Raw genomic sequence first — 13,085 nt, forward strand, 5'->3', positions numbered from 1 at the left:
AGAAGTTCCGTCACTGCTCTTATTTAAAAGAGGGTTGGAATTTCTGGGGAGCACACAATGCATGCTACTCCTAGATTGTCCATAAAGCACATTCTGACACATTTTATGAAAGTATTTCTATCAATCAGAAAAAGACTCGTGTAGAAGCAATGTACAAAGCCTCCAAAAATTCAAGTATCAAAAAAAAAATGTTCTGATAAAAGTTTGGAGTAAGCAGAGAGCCAAACTGATAGCCACTCGTTATTTTTTTGTGTGTCCACAAATGCTTCAATTAGATGGTAACAAAAGATGATTAAGGTCTTTTCTTTGGAGTGTTGGGAATTAACAGCCTTCCCAATTAATTTTCATTAAGTTTGGTGGGGTCTAAGCAATTTAGCAGTCCTGCCTGGATAATATTGTCCTGCTTTTATATGCAAACAAACAACAGAGTCACTGACTCCAATCCTCCCTGCCTCTCTTTAACTTGCTATATTTATTAAAAGCAGAACATCACTGGGTCTGGCTCCCTTAACCCAAAGAAAACCATCAGAAGTGCAACAGGCAAGAGCAGGGCATCTCCTTCCCCGGAGCTGTATAAACATTTGCAAGGGAAGGGGTGGGTGAGACAAAAAAAAACCCAAACAAAACAACCCCCAACAAACCAACAGTTGTAGTTGTATGCAAAACTGTTTCATTTCTTCAGAACCCTGTTCAAATCAAGACTTGAATTTCTGAGGAGGGAATCTCAGATCCCAGACCCTTCCCCTTCTCCTCTCGCAAAGCAACGCTATTTTTGTGGCCTAGAACAGTACTTTAAAAACAGCAGTTATTAAAGACACAGTTGTGATAATATCTTTTAATTCCCCCTCACCCAAAAGGGGGTATCCTATCAAGTGGTCCAGTAGAAATCTTGAAGTTTCTTTATGATAAATTAAATCCATAAAACGAGGAATACCTTCTGTCACATTCCCACCAAGAATAAACGCCACACTCTGTGGTGCATTTGTCCAAGTGTCTATTGCTCCTTCTAGTGGAGATTCCGCACAGCTCCATCTCCAGCTCAGTTCTGCTCCTACCAATCAAAAGCAGAAATTCTTCTCCTTTCCCTTCAGCCTGTGCCTGGTTCACAAACAGCAGAAGCGCTGAGGGCCGTAGTTCCCCAGGACAGGAACAGGCCGGCAATGTCTGAAGAAACACCAGTCGTCTTTTTCTCAGGTGTGGCAGGTTTAGGCCAAGAGCAGTTTTTTGCATCCTGTTGGTACCACAGGCACCTACACCTCTGTGGAAAAGAGAATGCTTTGCCTCTTGCTGTCCGGGGTAGGGATAGTCTCTAGCTGCAGGAAGTACAGAAGAACTTGAACCTGGAAAGAGAAAGAAAGAGGTGATGACAAAGCTCGTTAACTCATTCTCATCCTGGCTATTCGAGCATTGGCAGACACGCCTACAGCTCTCTCCACAGGGACATCTTGCAGTTATGTATTGGTTTTAATACAGTGTATAACAGCAGGGATATTAAAACTTGCAGTGCTTCAGAGACGCCTCTTTTCAGCTTCCAGGGTATAAAAATGGTGCTGGTGTTCACCTGCCCTCACTCAACCAAGAGAGTACAAACCAGCCTGACCAGCTGACACAGCCTCTACGCTCAAATTCTCTGCATCACCTTCAAAAGGCAGCAGCGGCCAAAGAAATCCAAATTTAGGAAAAAATTTTGTTGTGCATCAGTGAAGGTGGTTTAAGTGTCGAGGAGCATAATGGGAAAACACTGATGGTCCTTTCACCCCAGGCCAGCAATACGGCGCTCTGAGATGGCCCTCAAAAACCTTACTATGCACAAACACAAAACACACAGGATCGCGTGCACAGTGACAGGTTTTCATGACAAGCTGTATTAGTACAGCTGTATTAGCAAACAGAACTGCCCAAAGAAACTTGGTTCTACAAACAGTCTAAAGTGTCTGTGTGAGGGTGAAAGTTGTTTATGTTTCTCAAAAAAACCTGCCATGAAAGCACAGCAGGATGGCTGAGCCAGGCCTGCTGGAGGACTGCAGTTTCAGCCCTCACAAGATTCAACGGCACCCTTAGGATTTACCTGGGACATGACTTCTAGTGACCAACTGTCCGTCATTGTGATCGGCTGGGTTGGGTTCGCAGGGATTTTACTGTCCTTCTCTGAAGGCCTGAGCAGCGTTGGTCCAAAGACAGTTGCAAGATTATGCAGGGACATCTTGTTAACGCTCTCTCGCTCAGCAACCCTGGGAGAAGAAACAACGAACAAGGCAGGTCTTCATAAACATCTGAGTTTGGAAGTGTCCGGAAGTAAGAAACCATATTTATTGCTTTTGTAAAAAGTTATAGATACATTCAATGAACCACTCTCTCCATATGTGCCTCAATGAACTTTAGATATAAGCAATACTTTAATCTGACACAACCACTGTCTCCAGGCACTCAACAGACACGGCTCAAACCCAGGAAAGGGACTGCTGCTGACTGTCCAGACAGCAATAAAGGAAAGTTTTCATCCCAGTTTCATAAACAACAAACTGAGACACATGGGTTAAAAATTTTACCCAAGGGCAGAAAAGTCTGCAGCAGAAACAAGTAAAACCCAGATTTCCTGGATTTTAATCCAGAACCTCAGTCACAAGATTACCTTTCATCTCTCCAGTGACAGTCTCTGGTGTGTACAAAATACATATGTAAATTAACACATTGTGCATGTATTAAGCTTATTGCATTAATATCAAACACATGGAAATACTTTTTCATGGTTACAACCGTGTTTACAAAGCCATAGACGAGATCAGAAAGACTAGTTTAGGCATGGAACTGACAACTCCAGTTAGCAGAAGTGCAAAGCTGAAATTTTTAAAAATATTAGATTGCAGACGCCTTTTGAGATAGGGCTCACAAGTCCTTAAACACAGCCAAAGCGTCACAATTTATACTAAAACCTTTCTTGATCTTTGTATCCAGATGCAGGTGCAGTTTTGCAGCGATATCGCAGCAGGAATTTGCATTTGCATTAGATAAGCCCCAAAACTTTTGTTACCCCTTTCCTTCAGTTCTAATCCTTTCAGTACGAGTGAGAATGGAATTCAGGATTTAGTGCCTCACTAAGTGAGTCTGAGACAATAGTTATCCGATGAGCATTCACAACAAATCAGCAAATGCTTCTTCATTTGTGTGATTCAGCACGAATTCAAGGAAAAGGCTCCTCTTTTCAAAGCAATGATGCTTTACACAGTAAATACGTGTCTAGAGGACTCCCATATTACCTTTTTAAATGGTCCAAAAGGAAAAGGAATGTCACAAGGTTGGGTTCTGGAAGCGATAACAACAGATTCAACATACAGCTTTCCTTTGCAACAGGGTCTGAAAGTGCTACAAGACAGAAAATAACAAAACATCACCACAGGCAGTGATAGCAATTTGACTGCCTGCCTCATTTCCCACACCACCAAGTATGGCTGGTCCCAAATGGACTGTAATTACATTGAAGGTGGGAAGGTCGGAGTCGCACATCAATGCCCCACAGGATCTCTTTCGTTTATTTCATAGATATGTAAAGATTCCTTTACTCTCAAGCAGTTCAAGTCCTTTCAGACTTTAAACCGTTATGATTCTCTTCCCCTGCATGAAGATAAGACAGTGTATATCCCCCTGCTCCCCAAAGAGTTCCCTGGGAGACTGAATGGGGCAAACAGCAAGCAGTGGGCTATCATTCTATCCTTAACCTATCCTTCAGAACCTGGGCATTTTCCACTTCCAAAAAGACATGGCAACTGCCCATATTCAAGCTCATCGGAAGAATATGTCATTCTAATGCTCATATCTGAGCTCCATTTCACTTCTCTCACAGCTTGTTCCAGGCTTCTGTCCAACACTATAAATATGGGTCTGTATTGCTTGAGGAGCAGCCTCCTACAGAACAGTGTCTTTAGCACAGACCCCGTTACCAAGGGTTATTTCTGCCACTACCTACCAATGCCCTCAGCAAAGTTGGGGTACAGCTCATCCGTAAAGAGGGGTTCAGGCAGCTCCCGGAAGTAGAGTTTCAGGGTGCCCGCAATGGCATTGACATCCATCTCGCTCATCATCACCGACACGTCTTTGTTATCTGAAAGAAGGAGGAGGGGACACAGGGTAAAGAAGCTGCTGGCCTTGCATTCAGCCTTTTTCTTGCTTTGAGTCTCTTTGTTTATCCTTTGTCTTTGCCCAAAGAGCTGAAAGTTTTCCTGTTTATGTTTCCCCAGATTAAATGAGCTGTTTTCTGACAAGTAAAAAGTGCTGCACAAATAACTGCAAACAGTTTATAGCTTTAAATCAAGTAGACGGAACCTCACACTACCCAGGGTTAGTTACGCTGTGCCAGCGACCTCAGCCTGATCTGGAACAAGCCCTGCTTGACTGTATTTATATGCATTTCAACTTTTGTTAGTGACAACAATTGCTATTCCAATCCCCTGCCTCTAACAGCTTCAAATAAGGGGCTCTGAGGCTGTCTAACTCCCCACCCAGCGTAGCTAAAGCGCACAGGCAATTCAGGGCTCACATTTCAGTTTTATTACTATTAAGAACAACAAAACCACCCTCTTTCCCTAAAACAAACAGGCCAACCAGCAGAGCCAGTGCTGGTTTCACGAAGCGCAGTGTAAAATAGCATTTAATATAAATGAAAAATGTTGGTTTTCAAAATGTGAAACACCTTTACTTGTACTAGTGAAGACTGATAAACCAATGTGTGTGGTAGCTTAGGGGGACTGAAAAGAAAATATAAGGAGGAAGAAATTTCACAAAATAAGTGAAGAAAAAGTGCAGGGAGGGTGAATTTGGGCACCTGGCAGCAGCCTCATGACTCCTTGCATCAAAAGAGAGCTCGAGTGTGGCTCGGACCATCACGTGGCAGCTGGAAGTAGGGCAGAATTTCACTTTTTGTACCTCAGAAACTTGGAGGTGTTTCATCTGCCTGATCTTGGATGCCTTTTGGGACACACAAGCCATGCTTTTAAACACTTTACAAAGGGTGGTCAAAATTATCTAATTTTACAATGTGCGCACATCAATCTGGACACAATGTTAAGAGGAGAACTCGGGAGCCCTGCCCACCCAACTTCAGTTTCATGAACACCCTTCCTAGTCAACTTTAGAAATTTTTTTTTTCTCACTGGCTTCCTTTCACAAAACATTCTCAATTTCAAGGACTTCCATTAATTTGGAGACCTCACAATAGTGAGGAAATTACGGCTTCTGATCGCTGCCACTTCCCCTGAGGAAGGCGTCTGCCATTTACAAAGATTTGGCAAGGCAGGCAAGCCCCCATTTCACCTCTGCTGGGAAGAATAACAAACGGATTATTTGGTACAAGGATCCATCCCGTTGTATGTCTTAGGTTATATCTGTAGCTGAAGAATATTAATAAAACATGCAGCCAGGGTTAAAATGGTTCTCCTTGTGCAAGAATCTCTACCTCTTAATGCTTCTCAGGGAACATAAGATTAAAAATAGCACAGCCACCTGACAGGGGGCTCACGCAGGTTCTCAGAGCGCAAAGGCAAACATCAGGCACAATTTACTTACTGACATCAAAGGCAGCTTTCAGAGCTTGGATATCGGTTGCAACCCCAGAGACACGGTAGATGCCCACCTCCTCCATCCCACGTCGCTCGATCTCCTCCACACACTGGCGCACTATGTAAGGCACCTTCGACCTCTCTCTCCTTAAGCAAAGCCAGAGAGGAGGGTCAGTACAGCCCGGACCCCCAGTGCCTGTTACCCCCAGCCAGGCTGCCTACAATCACCACATCGCTTCCCTGTGCAAACCTCTTCTGGAAAATGGGGTGGGAGAAAGTCTGAGCAGGAAAACAAGACTGAGCTGAAAAACTCCTTTTAGGACCAGAGAGGGTTTTCCGAGGGTCTCAGCCTGGCTTTGGCTGTTCTGCAGCTGCCCCGAGCACTGGGGCTTCTGGCCAGGTCCCAGTGCCCCCAGAGTCTGCGACTTGCGCAGGTGATCGGAGGATTCCCAAACAGACCTTGGGTACATAGCAACACTCTTGCTTTCCAATTAATGCAATTCCATAGGGAGGAAATACCACACTTCCCAAACTATATAACAGAACAAACAGGTTTCTTCTGGCAAATGATTCACGACAAAAGATCAGGGGTTAAAATAATACAACAGGATCCAAAGAACTTGAACATTTCCGATTATGGAAAGGAAACATCACTGTTCAGTGGCTCTGGAAATTTGTGACCTAGTCAGCCAACTACAGCGGAAAGGGGCAAGGGGTACTTCTGGAACTGAGAAGAGCGATATGCTGTAAGTAAACACCCTGGGTTTCAAAGCCTGTATGAATGCTGGCTTTTCCCTTGCAAAAAATGAAGCCCAGAGGATGTATAGCATCTCCTTTCTGCAGCCACAGCCACCTACACCGTTACCCACGTGGAGAGACTGGACTGACAGACCCCTCAGTGGGGTAGAGACAGACACAACCCACTGGCCAGTTGGCTCTTTGAAAAACAATGGGGAGAAACGTGACCCATCAGCTCACTTGGTGACAATAGCGATCTTGACCCCAAACACCCCAGTCTGTTTTCGGGACGGCATCCTTTTCAGGCTAAACTCCCGACTGGTAAACTTCACCGACAGCTTCACTTCCACCTGAATAAAAGAGAACTGCTGTTACTTTTCAAACAATTTATTTTATTTTTTTCTCCAATGAAAAGCAGAGAAATAAAGCACATAAGAGGTACAGAAGCAGTGCTAACTTCTGTTTTCCGTACTTACTCCATTCATTGAGATGACTGTGCGTTGCCAGTCTTTGTCCTGCAGTGCCTGTGGGTCCAGCTGAAAAACATGGAAGTTACCCATGAGCTAGGAACAGAGTTCAGAGAAATCAGCCAACCTGAAAGGCTTCTGTAAGCGAGCAGAGCACTACCACTCTCAGTATGTTAATTCTTTTCCATAGGAAAACAAACATTCCAAGGTTTCCCCGGTTGCAGGTAACGGGACACTTGGATATTGTGCAGTTCTCTAAGCAGGGCTGATGAGGACTCACACACACAGAAAATCCAGCAACAGGCATGCAATGTCTGCTCAACAACAGAGACAAGCTCTGCGGGCAAAATCAATGTTTGAAAACCAATAACCTCAGCTTTCATAGAGAGAGAGACTGCACTCATTGCTGTAGCACAACAGGCACATTAACAGACAAATCTGTCCCATCCCACACAGGGCTAGGAGTCAGAAAATGGGAGGAGGGATTTCTGAAATAACTCTGATCTGAAAGAGAGGAAACTGTCTCCCTCTGCAGTTTTCTAGGGACAGGTGAGGTTGGATGAGTGCGAAATTACTGCACTGAAATAAAAAGCCAGGCCGAAGAACTTCAGAGCTCTTGGCTGTGAGGCTGATAGCTTCCAAGAAGGACTCTGTTCCACTGAATTCAAAAGACATAATGACCCTAACAGTAAGATCAAGGAAGAGAAATATGAAGTAATCTGTACATAAACAAGTAACAAACTAAACCTCTGTCAGAATCTGACAGGAGAAATGGAGAAAATTGGCCCAGAAATCATGGAAAGCTGTCCTCCTTCAACCTGTCTGTTCCTTTTCATTTCTATTCGAGCACAGAGGCAGGAAGAACTCCTGGACCTGCTATTGCAAGAATTCATTAAACAGAAACCAGTTCAGACACAAAGCCCCGATCACCCATTTTCAGCTTTGCTTGATCTCTTTGGAGTGGACAGTTGTGAGGGTGGGGAGTAGCTGACTCAAAAACTCGATCATCACCCAGCCATTCCAGTACTGCCTGGGAGAGTCCAAACACATCTGAACACCTGAAGAGCAGCACTCAGCTCAAGCTAGGCTGGCAAAAGAGAGAACAGACCTGTCTGCAAGGGGACTTCTATCAGCAATCAATCAGAACCAGCCAAAGCTCCTCCTGAGATGGCTTTGTAACACTTGGCTTTTGAACAATAAGACACAGGAAAATCGGGAGGCAACTGCAGTTGACCATGTTTTGAATTTACTGTCATCAGCAAACAAAAAGACACTCAGTAAAACTAGAGCTACTTCTGCAGCACAGCTCCTCCCTCTCACAGAGCCCTGTGCAAAAACAGAGCTCCCCGATAGGCAGAGGTAAGTGTTGAAGCAATGGCAGCTGCGGTATATTCTGGGAGATCTTAGATGCCATCATGCTCATTCAGATCATCAACAAACCAGCACGATGCTTCTGACAGCTACAGAGACAAGTCCCCCCATGCCCTTCCCCACTCCCCAAAAAAGACAACCAGCAGAGAGGAGTTTCTCCCTCCTTGCTCATACTGCAGAGACCCCAAGAAGCAACAGACAAGCAAGTCAGGCCAACCTTATCCCTGCGCACTTTGTTACGGACGTGGGCCCACAGAGGGATGCTGCCAGCACACACATGCTTTCCTGTCGAATTGGACCGGTTCCTGTAGGTGCAACTCTGGCAGAAATTCCTGAAGACTCCTTGTAAGGAATAGTCAGTAACCAGTAGCTCCCACATTTTGGGACTGCACAAAGGTCTGGGAGGCCTAATGGGCAGCAATGCTTAGCTCCAGCGCTTCAGCAAACCCAAATAACAGACTGCTTGCCAAGAGGGTTTGCTTATAACTCTGGCGGAACGGATCCGCCCCCGCCTGCACGGCTCGCCAAGGTCCCTACAAGTTGGCCAGAATCTGGGCTGTTCTTCCCTCAATTTCCGTGCTGGAAGTTTGGTGTCTTTCAACAACTGTGCTCTTTCCCAGAATCAAGAGGAAACCATTTCTGAAGTGTCTGGTTTCCTATGAGGAGCAACCATGCTCGTTATTCCTGAAAGCTTGATCTCCAGCTGCCTAAACAGTCATCTCGTTAAGCTGCCACAATGGCCCTGGTGATAGACACACTCACAGCCAATCCTCCAGCTCGGAAGCAGTTTTCCATATGCTTTTAGAATGGAGCCACCGAGAGTGTATTATTTATAGCAGGGACAGACTGCTTAAGACTGAAGGAGAAAGAGGGTTTTGAGTATTTGCCAAAAACGTTAAAGGAAGAGTCCAGCAGGGCCCAGTTAGAGTTTGTTTAAGCAAACAGGTATTACTGGTTATGTCTCAGTGATGACCAGGGAACTCCTAGCACTGTGCAAAACGAAAGCACGTAAAGAGCTCTTAAAAAGTACAAGCCAAAGGAAGTTCTACACTATCTCAAGAGTGAATACCATATGGCTGCAAAGGACTAGCAAAAGCAGTTGCTGGAGCTGAGAGCTCACACAGGCTTTTCCTTGCAGGATAACTACTGGAGCTGAGCAAGGACCGAGAGCGTACCTGCTGCTACCTCCTGCTCCCTTGTCCCTGAACTCCGTGTCAGGGCTGGCAGGACCCCCACTCCCCACCTGCTGGAGAACAGCTTGTATGGAATGGAGACAGCTCAGGAGAACAACCACCAGGGAGCGAGTCTGGCTGACCTGAGCCAACCCTGCATAAATCACTGGCCATAACAACAGCAATTAAAAACAAAAAAATCCCTCCCAAGGAGCTTTTTAAATAACAAAGTGAAATAATGAAAGCTAATAAAAGAGCAAAGCCTCAATAAGCTCTCAGCAACACTGAGCGAGACAGGAAGATCAGGTCTAGCAGTCTGATAAAGTCACAGTAGGATATAACAGAGTCAATAGGAAACCAGGAACGTCATTTAGACTTTGCGAAAGTTTTCAGTCCTGGACCCTACAGACGACTGACCTTCTAAGGCCAGCGAGAGCGACACAGGGAAGAGGCAGCTGGAGCAGACAGGTTACAAAGCAGACTGAGGACAAAGCGAGTCAGTAAGCGTGATGCTCTAGCACAGAGAGGGCCTGTGACAAATGGGGTCATGCTGTCTTCTGGCCTGATTTGGAGATCAATGACCTGGAAGAAGGAACACCAAGTAGAAGAATGCAACCGACAGTGTGCCAAAAGCTGGCTGCTCCAAGCGAGCAAGCACACAGCCCTCGCTTCGCCAGCGCAAGCAGGGGAAGGCACTGTGAAATGGCTGCTTCTGCATTAATTTGACAGCAAAATTTACTGCACCTCTAAACGTTTCCTTCAAACAGTTGCTTGGTTTGAGTGACAAAAGGACCTGTCCCATCTCCACCGAAGCTGTGAAAAACTGTGTTGTTTCCATGACCAATGCAAATAGGACAGACCTGCTAAAACTGTCAGAGGCTGTATCTCACAGGCTTGTTTGTACAGTTCCCACCAGAAGTGCACGCTGCACAGGAAAAATACAAACAAACCAGTTTGTCTTTACTCCTCCAGCACCTCCAGTCCCCTTGTGACCTGTTCTTTGGCATTTGCAGCGGCAAGCCCCAAATTCACTAATGAATCAAGGAAACGCTTCTCTGTATCCTGCACAAAACACAGTAGAAACAAAGCAGCTCAGCACCACAGGGATTTCTGAGTGCAAGTCTCTGGCCCTCGTAGCAGCTTAGCTCTGAATTAAGACAATTAGCGCACAGAAGTCAGTAGAGGCTGAGTGTGCAGAACACAGAGTGCTGAGGACCTGGGAAAAAGGCAAACTGAGGATGCTGGTCAATGGCAAATGCAAGGCAGACACTAAGAGGAAGGGTGTCTGTGTGCTCTGCCTTAGGAAACCACCACAGAGAGTTTGATGATTTTTATGCCCGATCCCAGAAGAGAAAAGAAAACATACAGAAACAGGAAAAAATGAAGAAGCATCAGTGGAAATGAAATGCCTGGGAGCAAGGACTGAGGCAACCTTAAGGTTAGTGTGGTTTATGCTATTTATTCACATTACTTCCTCCTTTTATTAAATCTCCCTGGCAACTTTACACTCCATCAATTTTTAATCGTAACTAATGTCACATACATGTTGTCAGAGTCTCACTGCTGCTGGAAACTCCCAGTCCAGCCATAACCCCATTCTTCTCAAAGCTCCCCACTGACATGTTAATCTTTCCCGCCATCACCCTTTAGACATGACCCATTGCCTTCTTCATTTCCACCCTATTTTCACTGCTGGGATACTCTTCTGCATGAGCAAACTGTTTAAATGAACTCGAGTGTGTAAGAGGTTTTCTCAGTTGACACTTGGGAGGTGCAGCATGTGACAATCTATTTTACATGAAAAACAACGTAGATGTCTGTAATAGCCATGTGCACTGTTATGAGACATCCCAGATAATTAAGTAGATAAGAGTGATTGTTTTGCGTGGCAACAGAGGAACGGTGTTGTGCTGCTACCACAGAATGACTGATCTGAGGTCATATCCTCTCTCATTTTCCAGCACTCCTCTGAGGGAGAAGGAAATGGTTTGCCTGAGCTGATCACGCAGAAAAAAAAAAACAACCAAAGGAAACAGCATTTCTAGGAGGCACCAACTGGAGGAGACGGATCACAGGATGAAGTGTCACTTTACTCATACAAGCTGTTCCCAAGGCAGAGGCCAGTTTTGCTGACTTATGTGCCCGCTTAGATGCAGAGTCTCAGGATCAAACTAAAGGCTGCTACACTCATAACACATAGACCTGCCTGCCACGTGAAGTGCAAAATTCAAAGAGCGAAAGGGGCAGCTTCCCAAGTACCGAGGATGGATTGCAAGGTGACAACAGAGAGAAAAAGAAAATAAAATAGAGAGTTCAAAATGAGAGGAGCTGATGATTACAACTGAGCTAAGCCTCACGTTTCCGCCTGTAAGATGATGCCCATTTCTTCCTCACCCAAGTTCCCCAATAATTTCAGTTTCGCAGAGTACCCAGGAATGGCACCTTCTCCCTGTATTTCTCATGCCTGAGATGTAACAGAAGCCGCCAACCACGCGTGCCAGCTAGTTAAATGCTGCACATCCAGTGCTGCCGTTCCCAGAAGGTCCAATGAGGACTTCACTTTGACATTTACACGAGGTTCTCCCATATTAAACCTTGTGGTTTTGTTTTTCAGGGATAAAACTTGCAGGTTGGCAAGCAATGAAGCTCTTGCATGTGGCTATAAAAACAGATAAATAAAATATTCCTTACGAAAAGAAAATATGAGCAATGGGAGCTATTAGAATTGCCCATTCCTGGAAGCTTCTGACCACATGGACCAATTTCTAGTCTTCCTTCCTCCAGTGCCATTATGTAATGGAGAGATTTAATAAACATTTCACAGCAAAAACAGTCCTCGTCCCCTTGATGCATTGTCCTCATCACTGCAGCTCAGAGAATTTGGTGAGTCAGAAATCCCAGTAATGGGAAGTTACAGATTTACAATAATACACGGCTTAACAATACATTGCGATTTAGCCAACACAGAAATTTCCCTGTTTTTATCAGCAGGAGGATGCAGACACGACTCTTGATGTTTATAGAGTTTTTAATTAAAGGGAATTCAGGGAGAAAAAAAAACCTCATCCAACTTCACAGACCTTTACACAAGACACAGTTTGGCTCAATAGTGACAACACAACAACAACAACAACAAACCAGAAAGCCCTAGATACACTAGCAACTCTAAAGTAAACAAAATCTAATGTAAAAGCACTGGGGAAAATCCTGAAAGAAAATGACTATAAAACCAGTGATTGGAAAAGATGCCGACAGCATTAATACAGCTAACCTTCAGCCACGGGTTGTAATTTGATTTTGTTGTTGCATTATTATGATTTCTTAATAGAGAAATTGTATTTGCTTTAGAAACAAAACTAAAGCTAAATAGAAGCCTTTAATAATTCTTATCAACCCAACATCTTACCAGACTCCCTTATGACTTCTCTTTGCAATTATTCAATAGTGTCGAGAAGTTGTGTGATGGGAGAGAAATCGGAGAACTAAGACAATGTTCTGAGAGTTCACTAAATTTCTTTATAAATTGCAAGGGGGATTTACTGAAAGCCAGGGAACTTTTGCATTTGCCTTTTACAATACAACAGAACGCAACTTTTGCACATTAATCAAAAACTGTTTTTATTGATTTTTTCTTTGGGTTTTTTTACTTTCAGATGTTCAGGTTTCTCTAAAAGAATCAAGATGCAATAAATATTCAAGTGCCACAAAAGAGTATTTTTACCTATTAACTTAAGTATGAAATGTTTTTACAGAATATAGAAGTGCTGTGCATAAAAATGTGCAGT

The 13,085-nt window shown here is 44.3% G+C and overlaps 1 protein-coding gene across 2 annotated transcripts in view; it reads right to left on the reverse strand.

Moving 5' to 3' along the window:
* Positions 1-450: 450 nt before the first annotated feature.
* Positions 451-13,085, reverse strand: part of BCR (BCR activator of RhoGEF and GTPase) — a 99,651-nt gene continuing 87,016 nt past the window's right edge. Inside the window, exons 17-23 of one of the 2 annotated variants that reach the window (XM_074159266.1) lie at positions 6,767-6,826; positions 6,531-6,640; positions 5,560-5,699; positions 3,965-4,099; positions 3,258-3,363; positions 2,069-2,231; positions 451-1,340 (exon numbers count right to left, since the gene is read on the reverse strand). In XM_074159266.1, coding sequence (XP_074015367.1) covers positions 1,251-1,340; positions 2,069-2,231; positions 3,258-3,363; positions 3,965-4,099; positions 5,560-5,699; positions 6,531-6,640; positions 6,767-6,826 — 804 coding nt within the window. In that variant the 3' untranslated portion in view covers positions 451-1,250. The remainder of the gene's footprint in view (positions 1,341-2,068; positions 2,232-3,257; positions 3,364-3,964; positions 4,100-5,559; positions 5,700-6,530; positions 6,641-6,766; positions 6,827-13,085) is intronic. The other variant, XM_074159267.1, reaches the window with a different exon arrangement.

The sequence above is a fragment of the Numenius arquata genome, chromosome 16 (genome assembly GCF_964106895.1).
Source record: "Numenius arquata chromosome 16, bNumArq3.hap1.1, whole genome shotgun sequence".
NCBI classification, from domain to species: Eukaryota; Metazoa; Chordata; class Aves; order Charadriiformes; family Scolopacidae; genus Numenius; species Numenius arquata.